The 26886-nt window shown below is 47.9% G+C and overlaps 2 protein-coding genes across 11 annotated transcripts in view; one reads left to right on the forward strand and one right to left on the reverse strand.

Annotated features, from left to right (window-relative positions):
- STAU1 (staufen double-stranded RNA binding protein 1) overlaps positions 1-14586 on the forward strand; it is a 54844-nt gene extending 40258 nt beyond the window's left edge. For 7 of the 8 annotated variants that reach the window (XM_042980195.1, XM_042980194.1, XM_042980199.1 and 4 more), the window contains 8 exons: positions 5007-5219; positions 6772-6915; positions 8762-8908; positions 10145-10220; positions 10418-10737; positions 11333-11455; positions 12171-12256; positions 13048-14586. In XM_042980195.1, coding sequence (XP_042836129.1) covers positions 5007-5219; positions 6772-6915; positions 8762-8908; positions 10145-10220; positions 10418-10737; positions 11333-11455; positions 12171-12256; positions 13048-13063 — 1125 coding nt within the window. In that variant the 3' untranslated portion in view covers positions 13064-14586. Of the gene's footprint in view, positions 1-5006; positions 5220-6771; positions 6916-8761; positions 8909-10144; positions 10221-10417; positions 10738-11332; positions 11456-12170; positions 12257-13047 lie in introns of those variants that run through there. The other variant, XM_042980197.1, reaches the window with a different exon arrangement.
- Positions 14587-24193: 9607 nt separating this feature from the next.
- The window catches only part of CSE1L (chromosome segregation 1 like), a 45220-nt gene continuing 42527 nt past the window's right edge, over positions 24194-26886 (reverse strand). For all 3 annotated transcript variants that reach the window (XM_042980202.1, XM_042980203.1, XM_042980204.1), the window contains exons 24-25: positions 26465-26696; positions 24194-24874 (exon numbers count right to left, since the gene is read on the reverse strand). In XM_042980202.1, coding sequence (XP_042836136.1) covers positions 24785-24874; positions 26465-26696 — 322 coding nt within the window. In that variant the 3' untranslated portion in view covers positions 24194-24784. The remainder of the gene's footprint in view (positions 24875-26464; positions 26697-26886) is intronic.

Here is a 26886-nt window from a genome sequence, read left to right on the forward strand (position 1 = left end):
GTAACGTATGTCCTATATTCACATTTTGCCACCTGGCCCTGTCGTGTCCTTTACGGAAAGTATTTTCTTCTTGTGGTACCCAGTGCGGGATCACACCCTGAGTCTAGTAGAGGCATCTCTTGGTTTCCCTTTCATCTGGAACAGTTCCTCAGCTCCCCGCCCCCCCCCCCCCCGCTTTTGTTTTTTTTTTTTTTTGACAGTTTTAAAAGTTACTTTGTAGAATGCCCCTCAATTTGGTCTGATTGTTTCCTCATGATTAGTTTCAGGTTATGCATTTTTTTGGGCAGGAAACCCACAGAAATGAGCATCACATGAAGGCATTTTACTGTGTTAGTGACACTTGTTTCCTTGGTTTACATCAGATGCTTCACCTTAGGAGACTTTCTCTTTGTAATTCATAATCTTCGAGGAGCCTCTTGAAGGTTGTTCCCTAAGAGACCTCCCCAATGAATCTAGTCATTGATCATTCTTCCTGGCATCAGGGACTACTATGGTGCATTTTCTGCATTTGCAGGCTGACATTCCACATGAAGAACCTTCCACGACATTAATTTATATTAGCAGAGGTCCGCTGCTGCTTTTTTATTCAAGATGTTCATTATTGTCGTCAGTCATTAGGGGGTGTCCGGCTGGCTTAGTCGGTGGAGCGTGTGACTCTTGATCCTTGGAGCTTACATTTTAAAAAAAAGAAGGGGTGCCTGGGTGGCTCAGTTGGTTGAGCATCCGGCTCGATCTCGGCTCAGGTCATGATCTCAAGGTTCGTGAGGTCAAGCCCACGTGGGGCTCTGCTCTGACAGTACAGAGCCTGCTTGGGATTCTCTGTCTCTTCCTCTCTCTCTCTGCCCTTCCCTCACTTGTGTGCACGCGCGCTCTCTCTCTCTCACAAAAAATAAACATTTTTAAAAAGAAAAAAGAAAAGAAAGAAAACCATAGATTGCTGTTATCACCGTTCGTGTTGATACTCACATTGCCATTCAGCTGGCTCCTGTGTCCTTTGACGTTCTCCTATGGGATGTTATTGGAAGTGAGGGGTTAGCTTTTTTGAGGTGTAATTTTTATACAGTAGAATTCTCCCTACTCCGGCGTATGCTTTGATGTGTTTTGATGAATGTATATAGTTGTGTAAACAGCGCTGCAGTCACCACCTGAGACTTCTCTCACCGCAGAGCTGCCCTGACTCCCTTTGCAGCCCGTCCCTCTCCTCCGTCCTCGGCCTCAGACAACCGCTGGCCTCTTTCTGTCCCCACGGTTCTGCTCTTGTCACAACGTGACACAAATGGAATTACAAAATGGAATCGCTGCCTTTTGTCTGGCTGCTTTACCTTAACACAGGTCTTGAGTGTCCCTGTTGCACAGATCAGTAGTTTCTGTTTATTGCTCGAGGAGTTCCCAGTTGTGCGGACGCACCGCCCTGTTGAAGAACATTTGGGTTGCTTCTGGTTGTTGGTGACAATGAGTAGAGCTACCGTAAACACGCATACACGTCTGTAGAGACGTGTTTTCGTGTCTCTCGAGTAAAAACTTGGGATTGAATTTGCTGGGTTGCACGATAAATCTGTGTCTTTAACTTTATAAGATGTCGTCAGACTGTTTCCGGAGAGGGGGTATCGTCGTCCTGCCCCACGGCCGTGGGGGCGTGTCGTCGTCGTTCTGCGTCCCCTCCGACACTTGGTGTTGTCCGTTTACAAAGACTCGGTCCTTCTGTGCGGTGGCAACCGGTGGCGGTGCAGCTGGGGCTCCGTGCGGCCCGGTGATGCCGAGCGTCTTTGCCATCTGCGCGTCTCCCTTGGGGGAGCGTCTGTTCACACCTTCTGTCAGTTTTATTACTGAGTTTTTTACTTTTGAGTTTTGGGGGTTATCTACATATTCTGAATACAACCCTTTTATCGGATAGGTATTTTCCAATTACTTTTTCTCAGCACGTGACTTGTCTTCGTATTTTTTAAACAGTACCTTCCAAACAGCAAAGAGATTTTAGCAAGGTCGCCTTTGCCTAATTTTTCTTTTACGTTTTGTCGTGGTTTTGTGCAACCTTAGCTACCTTTGCCTCACCCAAGGTCATACTCCTGTGTTTTCTTCTAGAAGTTTCGTCGTTTCAGCTCTTAAATTGAGGTTCATGATTCATTTTGAGTTACAGTTTTTCTGTGTGCTGTGAGGTGTTTTCTTCCTCTCCTGTTTGTGGGCCTCATCATCCCTGCACGCGTGCTCCTCACCACCCCTCTTCAGAGTCTGAGTGAACGTACTACCTTCTGGTGCAACAAAACGTTTTAGCTTTGAACTTGCCCCGCTCAAGCTTTGGTGCCAGTGGAAATGGAAATTCAAACAGAAATGGCCCCAGCTGTTCCTGCGAGGAGCCCTGGGTCCCTTCCACAGAGAGTGGCACGTGGGGACCAGCAAGGGGTGCCAGGCGTGCTGGTTGCTGCCGGAAGGAGAGTCCTCGCTTCGAGGCCTTGTGGGCAGGTAACTCTGGAAGATCCCTGTATGTACCTTCACTTCAGTCCGGCATCATAGGCTCTTCCTCTCCATTCCGCATTTCATACTTAGATCTCCTGCCATCGGTCTGGTGAAACAAGCTTCCTCTGCAGGCAGGCACGCATGCCTTCTGTGCACAGCCCGTTCGATTTTACCTCTGTATGAGCCCGAGACTCACCGCCTGGGTCCAGATCTGGAGGGCTCCCGTAACCTCCAGCCGTCCCTGTGCCCTTTTCACATTACCCACCCAGAAGAAGCTCTTTCTGATATAACTATAGCTTCATTTTCTTTGTTCTTGGACCTCACGTAAATAGAATGATAGGATATGGATAGTTTGATGTTGAGTCTCATCTGCGTGTGTCAGTAGTTTTTTTCTATGTGGCATTTCACGGTGTGAATGTAAAATTGTGTTTATCCATTGTCCTGTTGGTGGACATGTGACTTGTTTCCACTTTAGGAACCATTGTGTATAAAATATAAAACTAAGTCTTCTTGTGTACATGTGCACCCAGAATTGCCAAGGCCCAGGGCAGGTGTTCAATAAAAATTGTCAAGCTGTTTCCCAAAGTGGTCGTACAGTATATGCTCCCACAGCTGTTCTGTATCCTTGTGAACACTCGATACTCTCAGTTGCCTTGATTTTAGCCATTTGGGGGGTGTGGATATTATAGTATTGCATTGTGCTTTCAGTTTGCATTTCCTTGATGACAAACGGTGATCACTTTTTCACATGCTTATTGGCCACTTGGAGATCTTGTTTTGTAACGTGTGTGGTCAGGTGTTCTTTAATTGGGTAGTTGGTCTTTTTATTGTTTACTTGAGGCGTTCTTTCAGTATTCTGGATATAAATCCTCTGTAGGGTACACATGTTGCAAATACTCTCTCCCCTTCTATGGGTTCCCTGTATTTTTTACACGTCATGTGTTGATGAGCAGTTTTGTTTTTGTTTTTGTTTTTGTTTTTGTTTTTGTTTTTGTTTTTTGAGAGAGACAGAATACAAGCGGGGGAGGGCAGAGAGCGAGGGAGACACAGAGTGAAGCAGGCTCCGGGCCCCAAGCTGTCAGCACAGAACCTGACGCGGGGCTCAGACTCACGAACGTGAGATCATGACCTGAGCCGAAGTCGGACACTCAACCGACTGAGCCACTCAGGCACCCCGTGACGAGCAGTTTTTAATTTCGAAGACCTTCAGTTTTGTTTTCCTTATGGCTGGTACCTTGTGCTTTCAAGAGCTCTTTGCTACTCTCATGGTCGTGACTTGTTCTCCTGTTCACTTTGGAGAGCTCTGTAGTTGGAGCTTTCGCATTTAGGTCTGTGTTCCGGCTCCAGTTACCTGTTTGTGGTGGAGTTTGAGACTGTGCTTCTCCCATGAGGATATCTAGTTGCTTTTTTTATTTAAAAGACTTTTGATGCGCTGTGGTGTGTTTGCCAGAAATCACGAGACCATATGTGTGCAGGTCTGTTTCTGCATTCTGTTCTATTTTATTGATCTCTTTCTTTGCCCGTAAACAATACCGTGAGGGCACGGTTGCTGTAACTTAATGGGAAGTCTTGAAATCTGGTAGTGTGAGTCCTCTAACTTAGCTGTTCTTTTCAAGACCATCTGAGCTAATGTAAGCTGGAGTCAGTTTTTCTTTTCCCTCTGTGTGTTCCTGGAATAACTTTATACTTAGGTTTCTGTTCATATTCAATTTTAATGTTTCTCTCCCATCGTTGTGGACTTATTTTTTATATTTTAATATGTAAAACCAAAAGTCAAAACTATGCGCAAAGATACATTCAGCAGTATCACGCTGTCCCCTTTCTACCCCAATCCCTCCCACTTGCTGTAGGGAACTAATTCTGTTGGTTTCTGCTTTATCCATCCTGTGTTTCTTTTTGCAAAAATAAGTATATAAACACACGTGTGTGTCTGTTTACATATAAGTGTGTATATACAAATCTTTTCTTTAACACAAAAGTTAGGGTACTATATAAACTCCTTTGCAGTTTCTGCTTTTCTTACTGTGTACTGGAAATCCCTGCCAGTGCTTAGAAGTTTCTCGTTCTTTTCTGTGGCTGGATGCATAGCAGCCAGTATTTAATAAGCTCAGTCTTGGCTTGAGGCTCAGAGCAAATATTAAACTTGAACTCTTTATGTCGCAGTTATTTCTGGGCTTTGCTGGGACGGCTGCCTTCCTGCCATTTGCAGTGGGTCTCCCCAAACTCAGAGCAGTCTGTGACCTGGGGACGCAGATGGGAGCCGTTGTGCTAGGAGGACGGGAGCAGAACTTGCTTCCCATTTCTTTGATGCTAACTGGGACTGATCAGACCCACGAATGTTCAGAAGTCTGGAAAATAACGAACAAGGGGAGAAGAGCATTCGGGGTTATCACTGTTTCCTTTTGCTGACGCGTGTGCTCCCTTCATTTCACGGGTCTTACCGAAACTCCCCTTGGCCGGCGTTTCCCGGGAGGTAGTGCGCTAAGCAGCGTGCCCTGCTGCTTGCAGGAGGTGTCTGTCGCGCTTTCACTCAGTCTTTCCCTCTAAACCAGGTTGCCCGGGAGAGTGGCCCCCCCCACATGAAGAGCTTCGTGACCAAGGTGTCAGTTGGGGAGTTTGTGGGAGAAGGTGAAGGGAAGAGCAAGAAGATTTCGAAGAAAAATGCTGCCATAGCTGTTCTTGAGGAGCTGAAGAAGTTGCCACCCCTGCCCACAGTCGAGCGAGTGAAGCCCAGAATCAAAAAGAAAACAAAATCCATAGTCAGGGTAAGAACCTTCCGGAACAAAGAGGGTATTTCCGTTGCCCACAGACGGCTGGGGGCTTCAGAAGGCTCACTAGGTGGCGGATCCTAGCGACAGCAGGTGGCCGCTGACGTGCCACCTGCCAGGCCGGGCGCCGGGGCCTCCTCGTGCAGCTCTCCCGGGAGCACTCCCTGTCAGGCAGACGCGACCCCGAGCCGGGGTGGGGTCGGCGGGGCCCCCGCAGGTGTGCGCACACATCTGCGGATGAGGGTGTGACTACAGGAGTGCCCGTCTGCAGACAGGACGGCGAAGTCGTCCTCGCTCCACCTCACCGCTCCTGGCACTGGTGTGAGTGTGGAGGAAAGACGTCTGGGGACAGGCGGACGAGTGAGACGTTTCACCAAACACCACCTGATTCTTTGGGATTTTTTTAAGCCGTGTCAGTGGACCCGTCAGAAATTATACCCGCCCCCTCCTCCCCACCCAGAGAAGGGGCAGGAGTCCATTCGGGCATATTTAGGGATACTAGGGTCTGCTCTGTCACGACTGTCAATACGACTTGACCCTTGAACAGCACAGGGGTTAGGGTTGCCGACCGCCCCCCGCCCCCCCCCCCCCCCCCCCGACACACACACGCGCGCGCGCGCGCACACACACACACACACACACACACACACACACACACATAGCGGGAGACCAGGGTTTAACTTTTTGACTCCCTAGGAGCATAACCACTAATAGCCTGTTGACCAGAAGTCTTACCAATAACATAAATGGTCGATTAACACATTTTATGTGTTGTATATTGTTATATACATATGTGTGTTCTATGCTGTGTTTGCACAATAAAGTAAGCGGGAGAGAAGAACATTATTAAGGAAGTCGTGAGGAAGAGAAAATACATTGAGTATACTATACTATAGTGTATTTATCAAAAAGAAAGAAAAAGAAAAACCCGCTTGTGCGTGGACCTGGCGGTTCAGACCCTTGCTGCTCAAGGGTCAGCTCTAGTTTGATGCTGTGTCAGGACCAGGACACAAAAGCGAGCACTCTGCTCCCTGCTGCACTTTCCTTTCTGCTCTTCAGATCCGCGTGAGTCTGTGGGTGAGGGTTCTGTGGCGCCGAAGGTGGCCACTGGGAAGGAACGGTGGGGTTCTTGGGTGTCAGCTTGGGGTTTTTTTTAATAGTTTTTGGATGTTGAGTCATTGTTAAGAAAGCTGGGGACCCATCTTTATAACAGACTTTCAGGGGAGTTTTAGGAATAGTGTTCTGTATTTCTTTTCTCCATTGTGAAGTTGTAATTTATTGTCAAAAAGCAGACATTACGATAGTTGTCTACTTGTAGTGAAATACTGATGTTGGTTTGCCAGGAAGACTTTTAAAAAAGTCAACCTCAGTGCAATCCTAGAAAGTCACTGAGCATCTTTTAACTTTAAAAAAGTTTTAAAAAGGTCTGATTAATTCGGGCCCTTAGATCAACATAAAAGTAATCTCTTGTCACGTCCCGATCTCTAAGTTGGCAAAGTCCTTTCTGCGACTAACGTGGCACGTGGATTTTACATTAATTGTTCCTCAGCTACAGAGCAGCGCAGACTATGGCCAGGGGATGAACCCGATCAGCAGGCTGGCCCAGATCCAGCAGGCGAAAAAGGAGAAGGAGCCGGAGTACATGCTCCTGACGGAGCGAGGCCTCCCACGCCGCAGAGAGTTTGTGATGCAGGTAGGTCGGCGTGGGTTATGGGCGGGCTTCCTCTGACCACATCCCATCTCGGCTGGGCCAGGTCCAGCGGCTGGATGCTTCCCTGAGGAGGCTGGATGAGGAGCTCTGGTCCAGTGGGCCCTGCTCCCTGCCATCAGGCGTTATCAGTAGTAAGACCGTGGTGCTTGCAGTAATCTGATGCCTTAAAACATACTTGTGTGCGCACCACACGTGCTGCCGTATCAGCAGGTGGGAGCTTGGACATACCGCTGGAGTGTGTGAGTGCTAGGACCGTGGGATTGTGGGTGAACGCTTCTCTTCATTACATCTCCTTGAAGGTTTATATTATTCTTTTCAGAAGATAAATTTTACAAGTTATATCAGAGGATCTGTTCCTGTTCCCCTAATCCTTCTGTCGAATCTGGAGTCTAGGGTTGTTGGATCTTCCTTAGATTGGGATTACACTTCATTCAGATGGGTGCAGAGTGTTTCTCCTTATGCTCATGAAACAGTTATTCATATGGGCAGCTCACTTTGATCGCGATTTGAATTTAAGAGTGTTTTCTGGTGAAAAACCCAGTACTTAACTCTCGTGTAGCAGTTTACAACTGTGGAAGCACCGTCACTTAGCCTGCCCAGTCAGAAGGCCAGAAAAGTAATGGTCCTTCTGTGCTACCAAAGAAGAGTGCAGCGTGCCAGGACAATCAGTCATCTGACCAAGATCAGTGCTGGTAGACGGCAGGGCCAGGATCCAACCCCCGAGCCCTTGTCGCTGGCCAGAGAAGGTTTCCTTGATTTCAGTTCTGTGATGTGGGGCTTTTGGTTCTGGTCTGTGCTCAAGACCAGCATGGAAGGGGATTGTAAGCAGCGGTATATGCTGGAATGTGTGTAACAATCAGCTGTCTTAGGGGTGGGTGGCACAGTGGGAAGGGGGCCGGGCGCGTGTGCGTTTATGGACGTGCGTGTGTGTGTTACAGGTTTCACTGACAAAGGATGCGTAGCATACAGTTTACAAATAATACATAAAATGCATGTTCTCTTGACTGTCAATTTTATCCATCTGTAACTTAAGTGTAACTGTCGTCTTGAGCAGTATAAAGTCAGACTGCACACGAATGCTTCATAACTACTGTCCAGTTCAAGCAAAGAAGTTGCTCGTGCCGCTGACAAAGGACTGTAGTCTTAGCGTGGGTATTGATTGTTTTGTTTACATAAACAAGATGAAAGTGAAACAACAAAGAAATGTTGGAACTTCACTCGTTTTTAAACAATGAGTGACTTTATTGAATTGAATAATTTTCAAAGATTGGACAGACGTCCCCAGTTTTCTGTGCTAGTTACAGTGCCACGGCTGCGGCCTTGACACGCTTTTAAGCTTAATTTGCATTATTAACCTTTTCTCCGCCTTGTAAGTCTGGAGTAGACAGCAAAACAACCGAGCGCTTGCCGCGTTGTATTCGCAGATCTTTGGTGTAAATACTCCCACCGTGGCACCTGGATCCCGGGGCTGGGAAGGGGAGCGTGCGGGAGCGCACCCCGGTGATATTTCCACCGAGCAGATGCCACGGATGCAGAGGACCTCAGAAGCACAGATATTTGTGAGATGTAGTCCCGTTAGGAAGTGACGACTTTCCAGTGTTCTCTAGCTCTGTTGGCCACAGTCGTTATAAGCTGCCGTGGTCTAGTGTGTCGGAGGGGCTGCCTTCACCGCGCGTCGCAGGCCGCCGCAGGCCCGCTCCGGGGCACCGCTGTTAAGCGTCTAGCTTCTGACCGTTGCCGGGTTCTTTTGCCAGCACACCGATGCCTGACCAGTCTTTACTCTGAAGGCGTAAGCACTGGTCTGAGCCCTGACTTCGTCCTCATGCAGGTGAAGGTGGGAAACCATACCGCGGAAGGAACAGGCACCAATAAGAAGGTGGCCAAACGCAACGCAGCCGAGAACATGCTGGAGATCCTTGGTTTCAAAGTCCCACAGGCTCAGCCCACCAAACCAGCCCTCAAATCAGAGGAGAAGGTGACTGCTCGGGGCTGTGTCCTTGCTCTCTAATTGCAAGATGACCTCCTCGCCTCATCCTAGGGGACTCTGGCACCTCCAGGGCCAAGCTTCAGGGCAAGGCTTCCTCCTCCTGGCAGTAAAACAGCCCTGCCGAGCAGCGTCTTATCCATTTGGACCATTATAATGTGGTCAGAAGGGGAGTTGCATGTCCATGGCTCCAAGCGTGGCTCTGGGTTAAGTCGTTCTTGTTTCCGTATCTTTGTGGTCGGGACGCTTTGCTGGAGGGCAGCTTGCTCTTTCCATTTGTAGGATGCTAGGCGACTGGGCTCGAAGTTAACACGTCTAGTTCTGTCGTCGTGCTCTCATAGTGAGGCCTGCAGGAACGAGTTATCAACCTTAGGCTTCTGCTAGTTGGGGAGCAGCAGGCTTTGGGTTTTCTGGGACACCGGCACAGTGTGATTTATGGAACTAAATCCACAGTTTAGATTCGGGATTTCTTTTTCTTTATGAATCTAACACTAGATAAAAATCTTCAAGATTGGTAAGCGGTACCTTCAAGCAAGTTCTTGACTGAGCTTGTTTCCACGGAGAGGTCCCAGGACGGATTCACTCCCTGTGCCTGCCGTGTCCCCAGTGGGACACGGCATCTGCTCTGGCTGCAGACACTCGTCAGAGAATCTGCATAGATCCTGGACTTGGTGTTTGGGTGTTTCGTTCCAAAATCTGGTAGAGCATTCACAGCACCCTTAACCTTCTCAAAAAGGAGACCCGTGTTTGAGAAAATTTTCATCTCGTAACATTTGCCCTCCCCCCCCCCCCCCCCCCCCCCCCATCGTTGGAAATACCCCTTCTCTTTTAACTGGATGTTAGTTACACAGAGAGTCTAAGAGCTGCTTCCCCACCGTGGGCTCTGCCAGTGTAGCGTCCCCGGCTCCCTCCGGTTAAACGCTCCCCTGTCTTCCTGTGAGTGCAGAGTTCAGTACCTGGTTCCGTGTGCCTGTTGGCATCTCTTCAAGGACAGGCTGTGTGGGCCGGAGTGTCGCTGGGTGAGGGCAGGAGGCTGCCAGGGCGGCGGCGCGGGGGTAAGGCTTTCTGCCGATCACCTCTTCATATTGCAAAATGTTACAAACTACAGGTCAATGCTGGTTGGAGCTTGTTTAATTTTAGACAGTAGGAACTAATTTTGCAAGAGTTTGATTTATGCTCATGGCCTTTTTTGTTTTTTTGTTTTTTTGTTTTTTTTTTTTTTTTAAGACACCAGTAAAAAAACCAGGGGATGGAAGAAAAGTAACCTTTTTTGAACCTGGCTCTGGGGATGAAAATGGGACTAGTAAGTGTGTTGTTAATATTGTCCTGATCTGAACTTGATTCTGGGATTTGTGTAGCTCCCGGAATGACGAGCAGTGTTGAGCTTTGTGTCATCCCCGTGCCGCTGTGTGCACCGAGGGAGGGCCAGCGGGTTGGAAAGTGTTTTCCCGGCGGCGTGTGTGGCCTTGTGTGTTGACCCGTCTGCATGTCCCTCCCTAGGCAATAAAGAGGATGAGTTTAGGATGCCTTATCTTAGCCATCAGCAGCTGCCCGCTGGGATTCTTCCCATGGTGCCCGAGGTTGCCCAGGCCGTAGGAGTCAGTCAAGGACACCACACCAAAGATTTCACCAGGGCAGCTCCGAATCCTGCCAAGGCCACGGTAACTGCCATGATAGCCCGTGAATTGTTATATGGGGGCACCTCGCCCACAGCCGAGACCATTTTAAAGAATAACATCTCTTCAGGCCACGTACCCCACGGACCTCTCACAAGACCCTCTGAGCAGTTGGACTATCTTTCCAGAGTCCAGGGATTCCAGGTAACTGTTAGACCTGAGCTGTGTGGTCTAGACATCAGTGTCGTCCTCTTTTTTGGGGGGTTTCTCTCAGGAGATGAGCCTCGTACCTTGTTTATTATTATTAAATCAAGGTCTTTATATAGGGGAAGGGGTGGTGGAGGGCACATGGTACCTGGGTGGTCCTGAGAAGGTCGGGGAGGTAAGGAAAGTCCCACAGGCCTGTACGGTGTAGAGTAACCTTGTCCTTTGGTAATAAAATTGTAAAAAATCCAAGCCAACCATAACAAAGCTGCTAATCTTCGTGGTGGTTCTAGCAAGCACGGATTCATTGTGCTGGCCCTTTCTGCCTAGTAGAAAAGGGCACGGCTTCTTTCAGACTGGGGTCTCTGGGCAGACATCTGGGTTCCTGGAAGATTTCGGAAGCTGGGGCCCTGGTGCTTGCGGCCCTTGGTGCCCCCAGCAGCAGGCCCCCCGACGGCCTCTTGCCGACTGAGTGGGAGTTGGTGGAGCCTCGTCAGGTTGAGGGCAGGAAGAAAGAGGTGTCCCACGCCTGTTTGCTGGGCCCCGTTTGTATTTGCCGCCTCCCTACCCGGCCTCAGTTTTCTTCTCCCCTCAGGTGGAATACAAAGACTTCCCCAAAAACAACAAGAACGAATTTGTATCTCTTATCAATTGCTCCTCTCAGCCACCTCTGATCAGCCACGGGATTGGAAAGGATGTGGAATCCTGCCATGACATGGTATGTTACCCAGTGGTCCTGGCTCCTGCCTGTTGCCGGCCTGGGGAAGATAGGAAAAGGGCTCTCCCATAGCCTTTGGTGGTTTTATAGATTTCGTCTTTTGAAGCCCTCTTCCTTAGTTTATTGGATTGATTGCTCATCGTGTTTATCAGAATTCATCAGGTTTAGATACCCCTTCCCCTTCCCTTGCCTGTGCTGACCTGGGGGGTGGACTTGGATCCTGGAACGCCTGCCTCCACATGCTGTATCCGTTCGTCTCCTTCCAGAACACAGAACCCCAGCCAGGCCCAAGTTCGGGCAGCTGTAGAAAGCCCCTTATTGTGGTCTGCTGTTCAGGTGAAACTCCTGTTCCGAGAAATACTAAAACTGAGAAATGGCATTGATTAATCGGAGTAAACTGTGGTATATCCACCTGATGGAGTGTAAGGCATCGGTCAGATTAATGTCAAAGAAGGAAACGTGATAGGTTTTTGTTTTAAAGCAGGACACAGAATTTGTAGTCTGGTTACCACAAGGTTAAAAACACTGAAAGAAAATCTAATAAAATTAACAGAGGTTGTGATTCAATGAGGTAAACATGGATCATTTATTTTTTAATTTGTATTTTAAGTTAAAAATTCAAATGTTAAGGGAAAGTGTGATTTGGTGGGGGGCTCCCTGTTTGGACCCTCACGGGCAGTGGCCGCACCTTGACTCTCCCTTTCGTCCCTGCCAGGCCGCACTGAACATTTTAAAGTTGCTGTCTGAGTTGGACCAACAAAGTACAGAGATGCCAAGAACAGGAAATGGCCCAGTGTCTGTGTGAGTGAGCCCATTTACAGAAAGGCAGCTCTTTTCGTCATTTGCATTCAATTCAGACCGTCAGCTCAACTCAGTAGTGAAACTCACCTCAGTCCCTTTTCTGTCCCTTTCTTTCTCCCGAGGGGTTTCTAAGTAGTGGGCAGAGCGTGCAGTTTTTTTAAATTTTGAATAGGTAATACATTCACGTGGTTCAAAAATCAAAATTATTTTCAAAGGTGCACAGTGATCAGTCTTGCCCTCCTCGCAGTCCCCACCCACCTCATCCTCCCTCCCCTCCCACCCAGAGATCTTTTTTTTTCTTCCAAGGTTTTATTATATATAACATACAGTGTGATATTCCTTTCAGGAGTAGAATTCAGTGATTCATCACTTACATACAACACCCAGTGCTCATCAGAACAAGCACCCTCCTTAATGCCCGTCACCCATCTAGCCCATCCCCCATCCACCTCCCCTCCAGCAGCCTCCCATTTGTTCTCTCGTTAAGAGCCAGAGGTCACATTTTTATTAGTTTATGTATCTTTCATATGTGTTTCTTTATGCAAATATCATCCTGTGCTGCTTCATTATTTCTTCTGTCCCAGAGCTACTGTACTACACATGCATTCTCCTTAGTGTATTTTCACTTGGTGGTAACATCCTGACAAAACTTGAACCCCATTATCATAAACTGGGGCCTGTGCTATTGGACTTCAGTGTCGGCTAATTTCTTTTCATTTGTAACATGGGCTTCTTAATTCCCTTAAATTTCAAAACTGGCATCATTTTTTCATTTTTCTTTTTCCTTGAAGGTGTGGAAGGTGCTGAACCTTTTCTGGCCACGAACCGTTGTAAAACCCCAACATATATACTGAAAATACTGAAACTGCTTTGAGAATTTGGAATTTCTGATACCTCCAGTGGGCTGAGACACGTGCTGGGTAAAGAAGCAGAGGCGGCAGTGGTGACGAAGGCGGGGACGCAAGGAGGCAGTGTGGCTGCGGGTGCGCGGTGTTTTGTGCCACACGCAGGCAGCTGCTTGCTGAGGGGTGCTGCGAGGCCTGCCAAGCGGCCCTGGCTTGACCGGGAAACCAGCAGGCCCCGGCCCCTGGCACCTCGGTGCTCGGCTGTCGTCACCCTTTGGGCCGTGTTAAGGACACAGGAGAGAGCGCGCGCAACCTTTCTCAGACTGGCTCACGCAGACGCTTGGGACAAACCCTGGACACCCACGCCGGGGACAGGGGCCTTAGACCAGCCCCAGAGCCGAAAGCACCAGAGAAAATCAAATGCTTCCTACTCCGCGCCAACCATTCTAGTGTGCTACGGCCCCACCTCCGTGGTGCCCACACCGTCCCCACTGCTTTCTCTTCCAACAGATACGTACTCTTAAGTTTTCTTATTTTCTTTTGATTGAAATGACACTATATAAATTTTCATTTGAGAGTTTCTCAGTTGTATCTAGTTACATAGCACAGTTTAGAAACTTGTCCGAGACTGACCCTACTGGAAATCTAATCAGCAGAGATCATATCCGTGTGTATGTGGTTCCACATTCTTACTTTGTCAGACTGAGCCAGGACCGTTGCAGCGATGCGGACGGTGTGCCCTCTGGTTCAGCTGCAACGGTCCTGGACTTGTCAGCATCCTGGATGAAGTCTCCCATGGTTGTATAAATTGGACAGTTTAGGTGTTTTAAACTTTAATGATCATTTGGTTCCTTTTCTATTTTATTTTTGTTAATGCAACAGGACTTAAATGAATTTTGGTCTTTGTTTTAAAGATTATTAAAAAAAAATTGTGTGTCTATACATATGGCTCTTGAGGACACGTGGCTTTCACACTACAGGATATGGTCTCCGTGTAGTACGTCTAAACCCGCAGATGGATTTTCCTGGAGTGCTTTGTACCGCCGTTACATCTCCATGTAGGGCGGCAGAGAGTGGCCTGTGTTGAGCTCCGAAACTGTTGCTTTTGATGTTGTGTTACTGCGCACAGAAGCGTGTGCGGTAAGGTCCTGCATATGGTCCAGATGAAAAGCACCGTAGTCTTGCGAGTTAAGTACTGCTTTTGTTCGATTCATTGTTTACGCTGGAATTTTATCTCCCCATGGAATGTAAGTAAAACATAGTGTTTGTCACCAATAAATGGTAATACTAAATTTTTTTTGTTAATTTATTCTCAGATGCCACTACTGCTAGGTAGGTCCCCTCCCAACCTACCTCCTACCCTTTTTTTTTTAAGGAAAAAACAAAACAAAACTTTGTAATGCTTGTGATTCTGTTTGGGCAAAATTCTGAAGATCTGAAATGACTTTATATCAAACCATTGATCAATAAACAGCTACTAATGAATTTTTGGTCCTTTCGAGCAGTATCTAAAGAAGTGAGGGAAGATGTGAGGGTGTGGAAGCGAGGCGTGTGGGCAGCCAGGTGAGGGGACGGGCCTCTCCTCTCCGACCTGACACGGTCACCCGAAGAAACGAGCCAGAAGAGGAGACTTCTCGACACTGTGAGTCTCACTTCCTGCCGGTGCACTCACACTCGGAGGACGGTGAGGCACTCGCTGCGTTCAAGCCTGGCTGAGGAGCGGGCCGGCAGCTTTCTGTTTAATTTTAGAAGATGCTCATGGAGGTGGTTCGCTGTAAAAACCAGCCCGTGGGTGGGACCGCCAGGATGAGAGTGGTCAGAAGGTTCTAGAAGAGTGCTCAGACACAGAAAGGGATTTGACGTCGCAGGGAGAAAGCAGGGAGAGTTTCTCAATTGTATCTAGTTACATAGCACAGTTTAGAAATTTGTCCGAGACTGAGCCTGTTGGAAATCTGATCAGCAGAGATCATATCCGTGTGTATGTGGTTCTACGTTCTTACTTTGTCAGACTGAGCCAGGACCGTTGCAGCGATGCGGACGGTGTGCCCTGTGGTTCAGCTGCAACGGTCCTTTCCCTGGTCCCCTGGTCCTGCAATTTTCCTTTCCTTAGTCCTGGAGTCAGCCATTTCTCCAAGGAGCTCTGGTCCCTTTTAGTGATGACCACATCTGAAAAAATAAGGTCGGGGGCGGGGGGGCGCTTGGCTGGCTCAGTCAGTAGAGCACGAAACTCTTCATCTAGGGGTTGTGAATTTGAGCCCCCCACCCCGCTGGGTGTAGAGATTAAAAAACATGGAAAGAAGCCACCGAGGTCTGGGTGTGCTTGGAGCGCTCACTGCTACTAGGATGTTTCCTAGGCCTTCCGAGCAGACCTCTAGGGAACAGACCCATGTATGTGCGTGCATGTGTGTGTGTCTAGTGTAAACACGCTCATCTTTTCTTATTTTTTAAATGTTGGCTTTTGAGAGAGAGCGCGCGCGCACGAGTGTGAGCAGGGGAGGGGCAGAGAGTGAGGGAGACAGAATCCGAAGCAGGCTCCAGGCTCCGAGCTGTCAGCACAGAGTCCAACATGGGGCTCGAACTCACGAACTGCGAGATCATGACCTGAGCCGAAGTCGGATGCTTAACCTGACTGAGCCATGCAGGTGCCCCCCCCCACTCCTATTTTTGTCTGTGATGTATTTAGAAGTCTTGATTTATACTGATAGCACCCGGGGGTTCTTCATAGCTCCCTTCTGTCTTTAGTACCTTCTCCAATATTGAAATTGTAGCCGGTCTCCCGGCCTTGCCAGCCTCTTCTGCCCAGTGTTCCTGTGTGTCTGTTGGGGGTGTGTGGCCTCTGCCCAGCACCCCTCTCCCCCCTGCCTGACAGTATGCCCACTGGCGACCTCCGGCTGCAAAACGAAGATGGGAGGAGCAGGATGGTACAACCTTCGAAGAAATTCACAACTTCCAGTTGGCTGTGTGAGTGGCCCTCACTCCCAAAACTCCAGGAAGGGGAAGTTTCCCCTTTATATCGGGGATGTTGTAAGGATTTGCAGGTTTCTTTGACAGGAGGTTTTTCAAAGGTGATACATCTCTGGCTGTTTTAGAAGGAGGTCCTTGAATGTTCTTCAATAGTGAGCTCTCTGGGAAGGCCCTGTAGCTGTCCTCTGCTACAGAGGACCCCCTGCAGCACCTCTACCCGTGTCAGCAGGCTCTGAGAGCGCCACCTGGGAATGGAGTATGTGCTGTGTTTCACGCCGATATGATCTCTAAGAGTTACAAGGTTAGAGCCAAACGAGGTGCTTCTGCCCTCGGGACAACACATGCACTCTGTTTCCAGACTGCAGGCACGAAAGGGGATTGGAATGCTCCTGAGAGGTCCGAAATCCTCAAAGGTGCTGTGGGTCAGTCACGAGAAGACCGAGGGTCTTAGGATTTGTGGGGCATTGGTCCTCAGAGGGGAGTGGCTTTTGTGGTCCTTGGGACAGACACACTTGGGTCTTGGTCACCCACAGTGGGTACACAGATGTCCTGTCAGGACTTTGGAAAGTTCCTCTTATTACAGGGAGATTGTAATGAGTAAAGAGGATTTCCACAGAGCTGGTGGTTTTGTTACTGGTTTTCAAAGGCCTTCTTGAGCCACAGGAATGGGACGTATGGCTCTTAGAAAAACATGTCACTTGAGTCTAGATTTCCTTCCCCTGCTCCCCAAGCTCACGTGTGAAGCTTTGCAGGGCGAACACCCAGTGACAGCTTCCTTGGCCCAGATCCCAAGGTTATTAGAGATGGGACCTGTGACTGATGCGGCCCATGGGAAGGGAATCCGCATTCCCTAGAAGCAGCAGGCTGCTTGCCTTACAGGAGCTATGAGCTCAGTAGAACAGGACCAGGAAATAAACCTGAGGACAGAGATGTAGAGCTTTGTTTGCTTGCATGGGATTTAACGTTAGAAACTTCCACCACTGCTTATCTCTGCTTTTCGTGCTTAAATGTCTGTGTGCCCTTAAAAACAGACCAATATTTGAAATCTCCAAATCCGTAAATAATGGATTTGTCAAGCACTTAAGCACTGCTGGATTGGCAGGGAGGGGTTAGCCAGTTTTCTTCAATCTGTCTTTTAAAAAATGCGGATTCTTAGAAGAGGCAATGGCCATTTTCTTGGAACCTCAAAGTGTTTATTGAAGTAATCGCTACACCCAGTGTGGGGCTTGAACTCACGACCCCAAGACCAAGAGTCCCATATCTTCCAACGGAGCCACCCAGGCGCCTCTCAAGTTTGATTTTTGAAAAATATTTCTGGGGCGCCTGGGTGGCTCAATCAGTTAAGCATCTGACTCTTGATTTCAGATCATGATTTCATGGTTCGTGAGACGGATGGAGCCCCAACAATCCTGTCGGGCTCTCTGCCCTGACAGCGCAGAGCCTGCTTGGGATTCTTTCTCTCTCGGTCCCTCCCCAACTTGCACTCTCAAAATAAATACTTAAAAAATATATAAAAATATTGCCTTTGGGGACACCTGGCAGGCTCCGTGTGTGACTCTCGATCTCCAGGCCATGAGTTCGAGCCCCATGTTGGGTATAAAGATTACTGCCTAAAAATACAGTCTTTTGAGGTGCCTGGGTGGCTCAGTCAGTTAAGTGTCCAACTTTGGATCAGGTCACGATTTTGCGACCTGAGTTTGAGTCCCACGTCGGGCTCTGTGCTGACAGCTCAGAGCCTGGAGCCTGCTCCACATTCTGTGTTTCTCCTCTCTCTCTGTTCCTTTGTAGATTGTTCCACAAATATTCATCAAAACCTATTTCGACAGACCTACCCACTAGGCTTGCAAGGACAACTGAAAAATTTGGAAGCTATCTCCAAATCCTTCATGTTACCATTTTTTCCATCCCTTTTTGCATGTGGTTCTTTTCACGATCAGACATGCAGAGCACACAAAATGGTGCTGTTACAAAGCTGAGCAGGGCCAGAGCCGGCAGGCTCCGATAGGCCATCCACCCGCCCCACGGGAACCTGCGGGCTCTGGGTCAGCCTCAGCTCATCACGGTCACCCCAGCTTCCTTTGGCCGCAGAAGCAGCGGTCTCCCTGACCTTTGACATTACTGAGTGGGGATAGATGGAGGCGCACTCGGTCCCACTCTGGAGTGACCCAAATCCTTACTGTCATTATTCAGACTCTGCCTTTTACTCGTTGATTTTTGTAAAAGATTTTTTAAAGTTTATGTATTCTGAGAGACAGAATGAGCAGGGGAGGGGCAGAGAAAGAATCCCCAGCAGGCTCTGCACTGTCAGCACAGAGCTTGGCGTGGGGTTTGAACCCACGAACTGTGAGATCATGACATGAGCCTGAACCAAGAGGCAGATGCTTTACTGACTGAGCCACCCAGGCACCTCTGTATCTTGCTTTTTAAATTGTGTATTTTCTCTGGTTGCCAAAAAGGCCTCCCCAAGAACTGGCAGGAGTTTCTCTAGGATTCGGAAGCCCCTTGGGCTTTTGTCGTTCAGTCCAAATACCCGCTGGGGGTCCGTGGCCGGTGTTCATCGGGCAGATGGTCAGATGGGGGAGACCTGTGCGGACGGTGTGGAAGGGCAGGCCTGGAAGCTCTCCTCTGGGCCGATGTTACGCTCCCGTCTGGTTGGCTCTTTCATGGACAAAAGCGATGCAAACGTGCAAGGGGGAGTCAGACTCCTCCACCTAAGGAACCAGAAATGTGCAGGCCTTCCCTAGCCTGGGGGAGGGGGACAAGTTGGTTTCTGGCCGTGAGGGAAGGCGGCTGTGCTCGTCACTCTACCACCAGTGCCGGCATTTTGGGCCACGTTGAACGGCTAAGTTTGGGGAGTCTGGGCCTGGAGGATTTGTTGGCAAGTCTGTTCTCTGAAAGCCCTAAGGTCTGAGTGGCCCCAGACGTGGCCCAACCTTTGTCACTGCTCTCCTTGGCCGTGTAACATTTTCCAGAGGGCCTGCGTGAGGGAGCAGCACGGTAGAGGGTAGACTCCCACGTGGACGAGGCTTCTGCGCTGTGAAGAGATCACCTCCTGAAGGACCAAGGTGCTATAACGTAGGTGGACGAATACCTAACGTTTGGCAGAGGAGCTGGTTGGAGGCCTTCTTGGAGGGGGAGACAGTGTGCTGACCTAGACGGCAGTGTGAGCTGCTACCAAGCACAGGTACTGGCCAGCGGGTCAATCCCAACTCATCCCCTCTTTGCTGAGACCTCAATTTATTTCACCTCTCTGTGCCTCAGTTTCTCTCTCTAAATTAGAAAACGTCTTCTCTTGTGCACTTAAGACAATACACGTAAGTAGCTTCTCAGAGCGCCTGGTGCCGGAAGTACTTTGTAAATACCCTTCTGTTGTTCTTACGGCCCAGAGGAAGCCGTTGCTCCTGGTGGGTCTTCATGGTCCCACCACTCAGGGCAGTGGGTGGAGAGGAATTTGCCCACTTCCTTGCTGGAAATGCTGAGTCTTACTCTTGTTCATTCTGTCCTGTCCAGCTCTCACGGTCGTCCCGCTGGGATGCAGGCCCTCGTCCACTGCAAGTCTCTCAAGAAAAAGTACAGTGACACACTCCACAGGAGCGAGAATTTATGTCTGTCTCCTCTGTAACCGTAGGGAGTGGGTGACTGGTTGGAAGAGGTCCGCTAACGGGGCCTACTTCCCTCTGCCTGCCTTTGCTCCAAACTAAAGGTGTTCGTTAATTGCACATCTTTAAATACGATCCCTTCTTACTTTTCAGGCCCTGGAGCTCCAGACAGCATGCACAGCTTTTACCATGTCTTGTGTGTCTTCTTGATGGATTCACTTGTACTTGGCTTTATCCTGAATCAGTGTTCACCAACTTAGTTTCTGGTGCAGGAGGTCTAGGACTCAACATTTATTTCTAATAAGGTCCTAGGTGATGCTGTGGTACTGTGAGAAGCACCGTCCTAAGCAATAATATTCCTAGTGATTTGCTCCTAATATAGCACGTATAACCGTAAGTCACAGATGTTCCTTTTGACTGCACCACGACCCCTTCTACTCACGTGGAGAAATGATGCCTTTGAGTTAAAGGGAGGACACCTTTGGCCACACGATTTCAGACGTATCTCCCCTGGCTCTGGAGACTGCTGTTGAAGTTCAGAGCCAGTCTGTCCTTGGGACTAAAGGGAGTTTCCTTCAGGACACTGGCAAGGACTGGATCGGTGGCTCGTGGCAGGAGGGTCAGAGCCAATCGTCACGTGGTCACATGGTGTGGGGTTTGGAATGCGTCACCTGTGGCAGTTGGCTCAAGTTTGTTGTCCCTGCCCTGCTTCTCCCTGTGAGGGTTTTGTAGCTTCCCTGACGGACCAAGATGCTCAGCAGGCCCATGACTGCGGCTTCTTCCCTCTTTCTGCCCAACAGAAGAGCCTGTCCAGCTTTCGTAGGACACTTAAGCCTGCTCTGTGAGTGGGAGGCCCCGACAGGTGCCAGGCTCTACTTCCTGTTGTCCTGTAGACTTTCTTGGGAGACAGATCGGGACATCTGCTTAGCTGAGGTTTGCTACAGGAACCCAGGCACCTGGGAGCAGTAATCATTTTCTCCTCTAGACTCAAGGGGGCTGCTCTAATTCCCTGCAAGGAGATGGGACCCTGTTCCGATGCAGTAAGCTGCTTTTCTCCTAACGTTTCCCACCTAGCTTTGTGACACATCTGAGAAACTTTTCCCTGACCTGCCTTTTGTGGCTTACTCTTCACCTGGACAGTGCTTTCACGATGCCACGTTTTCTGTTTATATCCTCTTAATAGAGAAGGGAGGAAACCCAGAAATAGGTAAATGACTTCATATAGCTCCTGACTGCCTTCTCCACATATCACGCAGCAACCCCAGTCCAGAAGGGTAGGTGGATAAGGGGAGTTGCCCACCCATGGGCAGGTGTTCCTGTGTATCTGTAGCCAGACCTTCTTAGCTCTTTTAGAGAATCCACTAGAAACTACCTGGAGTTATTTCCAACTGATCCATGAAGCTCCTTTGCCCTACAAAAGAGCAGTCCTAAGAATACCCCAGGGTGGACCCAAGGGTAAGTCCTGCCTTGTGGTCATACATCAGGGCTACCACGTCTCTCCCAACGGGAACAAAAGGGCACATCCAATAACCAAAAACAATCCTAGTATTTATACTTTTAAGGGGTATCTGGGTGGCTCAGTCGGTTAAGCGTCCAACTTCAGCTCAGGTCATGATTTCAGGGCTTGTGAGGTCGGGCTCTATCTACACTGACAGCTTGGAGCCTGCTTCGCATACTGTGTCTCCCTCCCTCTCTGCCTGCCCCTCCCCTGCTCATGTTCTCTCAAAAATAAACAAAAAAACATATATCCTTAAGAAGTTATCAGCAGAGTACCTCATTAACCGATTCCCTATTTCTGACTTCTGCCAAGCCCTATGCTGCCTGGGTGTAACTCCCGGTCCCATTCCCATCCAGCTGTGTGACCTGGTACCTTCCTCCACCTCTCAGGAAGAAGGATCACAGACCCCTCAGATTTTCAACCAAAGACTCACATCCAGTTCTCAAAAGTTTCCATGGAACACTGGTAGTGGGAGGCTTAACGGGAAGCCGTAGTGATCTGGAGAGCCGCGACAGCCCGTGAGCTGCAAAAAGAGCACCTTGGGGAAGAGTTAAAGAGATGCCATGTGACACACAGAAGGAGAAAAAAGCCAGGATCCAAATATAATACAAGCTAACATGGGACTTGGCTTTCAGCAAGTGACGGGAGTATGACAGAAAAAAAGCAGTCCATTTGACCTTGATTCTAAGAATGTTCTCTTGTAAAGAATGCAAAAGTCAAGACCCTGGGCCCAGGGAAGAGGAAATGCAGCCTTGACACGCTGCCAGGCCTGGGACTCAGCTCTCTCTCTGCCAACAAGTACTGTTCATCACTTTCTCCCTTTCAAAAGAGACCTACAGATACTGCACAGAATGAAGCGCCCCTCCTGTGACAGCATGAAAGTGAAGGGACAGCAGACACACGAGACACACCTTTCGTCGATGCTGAGGTGTCAAGAGACACTAGCCAAAGTTTTGAAGATAAAAAGAATCAAAGAATGGCGTCACTAAAAACACCCAAAAAGACCCCAGGAGGGTAGAAGAGGGGTCAGCTGGAGTCTTACTTTCCACAGCAGGGAGGTAACAGATGCTGAAGGCTGATGTGGCAGGAGGAGGAGGAACTAGGAGCTACAGGCAGCACAGGCCGAAAGCGGTTGCCTCCAGGAGTGGGACGTGGAGACTTGTCCTCAGTTAACCTCACATGCACGTCAGTTTCATTAAAGCCAAACTGGTTATGCTGCACAAGTGGAAAAATGAGATCGCATTCTCACCCATCAAAATAGCAGTGTGAGTTGGGGGTGCGCTCAAAAATTGGCCCCGTTCGCACTGTCAGGAAACAGAGATATAAAGACTGATGTATAAGGAACATTCAGTTCAAGAGTCGATCATTTCCAATGATAGTTGGAAATGTTTTTCAGTAGTTTTTCAGTTTTTCAAAAAGCATATAAAATTATAAACTATCTCAACTTTGTTTGGGGGGTGGGAGGGGGGGGACCAGAATATTTAAAGGCAGGAATATGAAGGATCTTTATATACATTTATAATCAGAAATGTTATTTTTAAAAATCAGGTTGTTAAACGGGAAGATGTGCATAAAGGAACCCATGGGCCCAGCAGGAGACTCTCATGAGGAACTCTGCAATTTAGCTACATTTCCCCCATGTCTCAGACTACCCTGGTCAGAGTGCACGCCTTACCTAGGCCAGGACCTTTCTGGAAAGTCTTCCCACACCCCAGAGCTCCTAAAGTACTGGTAAGATAGGGCAGTGTTCTGCACTGCTCAGTAACAAACACTTCCTCCCAGCTAGGCCCCCTGCTTGTCCTCGACCCCACCATGAACAATGAAGTAGCAGCTTCTATTTATTAGTACTTACTCTATGTTCTCCTCTTTAAGTACGTCGTTATGTCTCTGCACCATCCTGAAAGTGTTTATTACTGTTTTTCAGAAGACTGAGTAATTTGCTCAAAGTCACACAAGTCCGTGGCAGAGTAATTCAAACCAGATTGGCCCTATTTCAAAGTACGAACCCAACTCTTTAAAACCACAAAGAATATGCTTCACCACTGAGGAAGTCACTAAGACCTGTCAGAAACTCATGACAAATCATTTCAAAAATCTTTAAAAGCTAAATAAACCCTCAGATGATGGAATAAGAAACCTCAACAGAATTAACAACTCATGCGAGACTAAAAGAAAGTAAGTACCAGTCTTCCTGTTCAGAAATGATCTTAAAAGGAAACAGTTCACAACCTGATCAGTCCTCCAAGTTTAAGATGCTGTAGTGAGCCCTGGCCGCAGCAGTATGTACTATTCCACGACAGACTCACCAAAAAGAGCCAAAAAGGCGCTCTTGGAGCTTACGTAAGCAGCAAACATAACCATCACCACCGACTGTTTTCCACTCCAGACTGTGTAGTTTAAAAGTAGATCCCAATACTATCTCAATCTCCTTCCGCCGATGACCACTTACATAGTAATATAATTTAATGCTCTGTCACTGTCAAGACAAAAGTGATTAGATTGGGACAAGAACACTTCAATTAAGCTGGACAATTTCTCAAGCAACACGACAAAAACAACGTGAAGAAAAAGGATTCAAGTCAGGTACCTGAATTTTAAAAGAAATCAGTGATCTGTGAAGAATGAGATTCTAGTTTAATCTGCACTCCATGGACAACAATTCCAGCATAAATAAACTGTGCCTCTCAGATGAGATAGTCTGCTTACCTCCAAAAAACGAACGGTCACGGAACTTGCCCAGGCAGCCTTGTTTGCTAGCATATACCCATTCCTGTGACTCCCCTAGACCTCAGGTTCTAAGATGCTGTGGTTTGAAAAGTTCTAAGTAACCTCCGATCTGCAAAGAAGACGTGCTTTGAGTAAGAGCAGACTCCCACACTGTCTAGAGTATGGGACAGCCTCGTGAAGCCAGGCAAAGCATTTCTCTCCCATCCAGAGGAAACCATCTGCCTAGAGTTCATGCTGCCGCCTGGGAACAGGTCCAGAAAAGTTCTAATAGATCAGCTCCAAATTTTATTAATGTTCCCTTTTCCCAGGTAAGGAAAAACTAATCTGAGTTTGAATTTGAGTTAAATTCTTCGTTACTAAGTTATCAGCACCAAAAACCTGTCCTTAAGATGTTCTTGGATACATATTTGAGGGGGCTTTTTTTTATTGCTGATTACAGATTTCAAACTTGAAATGTGCATTTCTTGGCAAGTTACACCAGTGATTCTTCACTTACATTTCCAATAAAAGCTTAAGGAAACAGACAAAAATACAAAGGATGAGAGAAACACAAACAGTGATGCCTCAAAACAAAAGGATTTAGTAACAGAAAGAAGTCTCCACGCTCAGTGTCCGTCACAATTTTAAAGTTCTCCCAACAATGCAGATGCTCATCATGATCATGTACTGAACTTATTAATACCTGTCCCTTGAAGCTGCAAACTGGAAAAGTCAGCCACTTACATTTAGGATCATACAAACCACCTAATTTGCTCAGGGTTCAGCTTAAAGCAACATTTAATATTCATTACAAGATGGAATTTGTGACAAGTTCAAAAGGAAAACTTGCTTAAGTGCAGCTGTACTCTGACGTCTACGAAACGTTCCCGGGCTTAGCCAATTTGGAAAATGCAGTTCAAAGCAGTGTCACACTGGCCGCCTGAAGGTATCCTTGGAGATACTGGAGCGCTTCTGCATTGAGGCTGGTGCTCACCATTGACGGAACCTACCAGAGATGGAAAACACACATGCTAGTCGTTGGAGAGCCTAACAAACCAACACAAGCCCTGTCTTCTATGGGAGAACCACCACAGGTTGGGAAAGGCAGTCCGTCACCAAGGGCTCTTACTGGGATTTCTAAGGAGATCAACTGCTTTATGCCTTCAAAGTTGGACAGGTCTCGGGACGCCTGGGTGGCTCAGTCGGTTAAGCGTCTGACTTTGGCTCAGGTCATGATTTCATGTTTTGTGTGTTTGAGCCTGGTGTCTGCTTCGAATTGTGTGTCTCTCTCTGCCCCCGCCTCCCCCCAGCTCATTCTCTCCCTCCCTCTCTCAAAAAAACCCAAAAAAACTGGGGCGCCTGGGTGGCGCAGTCGGTTAAGCGTCCGACTTCAGCCAGGTCACGATCTCGCGGTCTGTGAGTTCGAGCCCCGCGTCAGGCTCTGGGCTGATGGCTCGGAGCCTGGAGCCTGTTTCCGATTCTGTGTCTCCCTCTCTCTCTGCCCCTCCCCCGTTCATGCTCTGTCTCTCTCTGTCCCAAAAATAAATAAAAAACGTTGAGGAAAAAAAAAAAAAAATTAAAAAAAACCCAAAAAAACAAAAACTGGACAGGTCTCAAAAGCAGATCCACAAGGAATTGCTGCTGTTCAGTGTGGTAGAGGTACTGTGATATTAAAAACTATATATGCATCACGGACCAACAAGGACTTTTTTTTTAACGTTTATTTTTGAGACAGAGACAGAGCATGAATGGGGGAGGGTCAGAGAGAGGGAGACACAGAATCTGAAACAGGCTCCAGGCTCTGAGCTGTCAGCACAGAGCCCGACGCGGGGCTCAAACCCCCAGACCGCGAGATCATGACCTGAGCCGAAGTCGGACGCTTAACCGACTGAGCCACGCAGGCACCCCCAACAAGGACTTTTTTTAAAAGTACATGTGGGTTAAATGACATGTTGCCCAAAGAGAAACAAATGCAACATGATTGGCAGGATGCTGATCATTTCTAAAGGTCAGCACATGATGGTTTGTTATGCTGTTTGTTATTTGTTATTCTGTGTGTGTGAAGTTTTCCATAATAACACAATGGAAAACAAAAATTTTATCAGATAATCCAGAAGATTTGGTAAAAGGTGCTAGCTAATGCAACTCTACAGCCATTATTAGGTTTACTCCATGATCCATTCTTTAATTTTTGAGTATGTTGTAGCTAAAAACCAAAAAACCATTTATATATACATATACGTGTGTGTGTGTGTATATATGCCTGCAATAAAAGATTATTTGAATCTGGGAAATACACATTTTTCTATCCAAAGAGTTTTAGGGCACCTGGCTGGCTCAGTCAAAAGAACATGTGGCCCTTGACCTCGGGGTCTTGAGTTGAAGCTCAGGTCAGATAAAGAGATTAAGAAATAATTATTCGCATAAAATCTGTTTCTAGCACATCATTTTACTAAAGAAAATTAAGGCCTAACTATAATTCAGTGGGATGTTTGATCACGCTGACCAGTGAAGACATGTGCCAGAGTAACTGCTACCTTCTTGGCTTCCCAGAAAAGTCTCCACGACTTAGAGTTCTGTGACAGCAGTCACTTACCCTTCCTGGACAGGCGGTAGACAACTTGTGAAGTGACTGTGCCAGGTGAATTTTGGGGTTATTGACCATTTGACCTACAGGATCGTGCTCTTTTTTCCCGGCAAATGCCAGTTGTGAGAAGGCGGTCTGATACCCTGGTGTATCTTCTATGTCAATAAAATGCTCTTCATCAGGAATGGTATCATCTTCAGGTAACTCAAAAAGGCCAATCAGAGACTGTAATAAAGGAGTCCTGAATTTGAAGAAAGCAAACATGAAAAATTATTGTTTACATCTTCAGAAGTATTTGCTTAAACAGCAATTCTTCAGAGATGCAAAATTAGACCCACAGTCTAAAGAAAAGAACAGTAAGGTAGCTTTGAAATGGAAGAAGAAAAAAAAAAAAAAGCCCCAAATCATCAGATCCCTTTCTGGAAGAGGCA

Source organism: Panthera tigris, chromosome A3, assembly GCF_018350195.1.
Source record: "Panthera tigris isolate Pti1 chromosome A3, P.tigris_Pti1_mat1.1, whole genome shotgun sequence".
Classification (NCBI taxonomy): domain Eukaryota; kingdom Metazoa; phylum Chordata; class Mammalia; order Carnivora; family Felidae; genus Panthera; species Panthera tigris.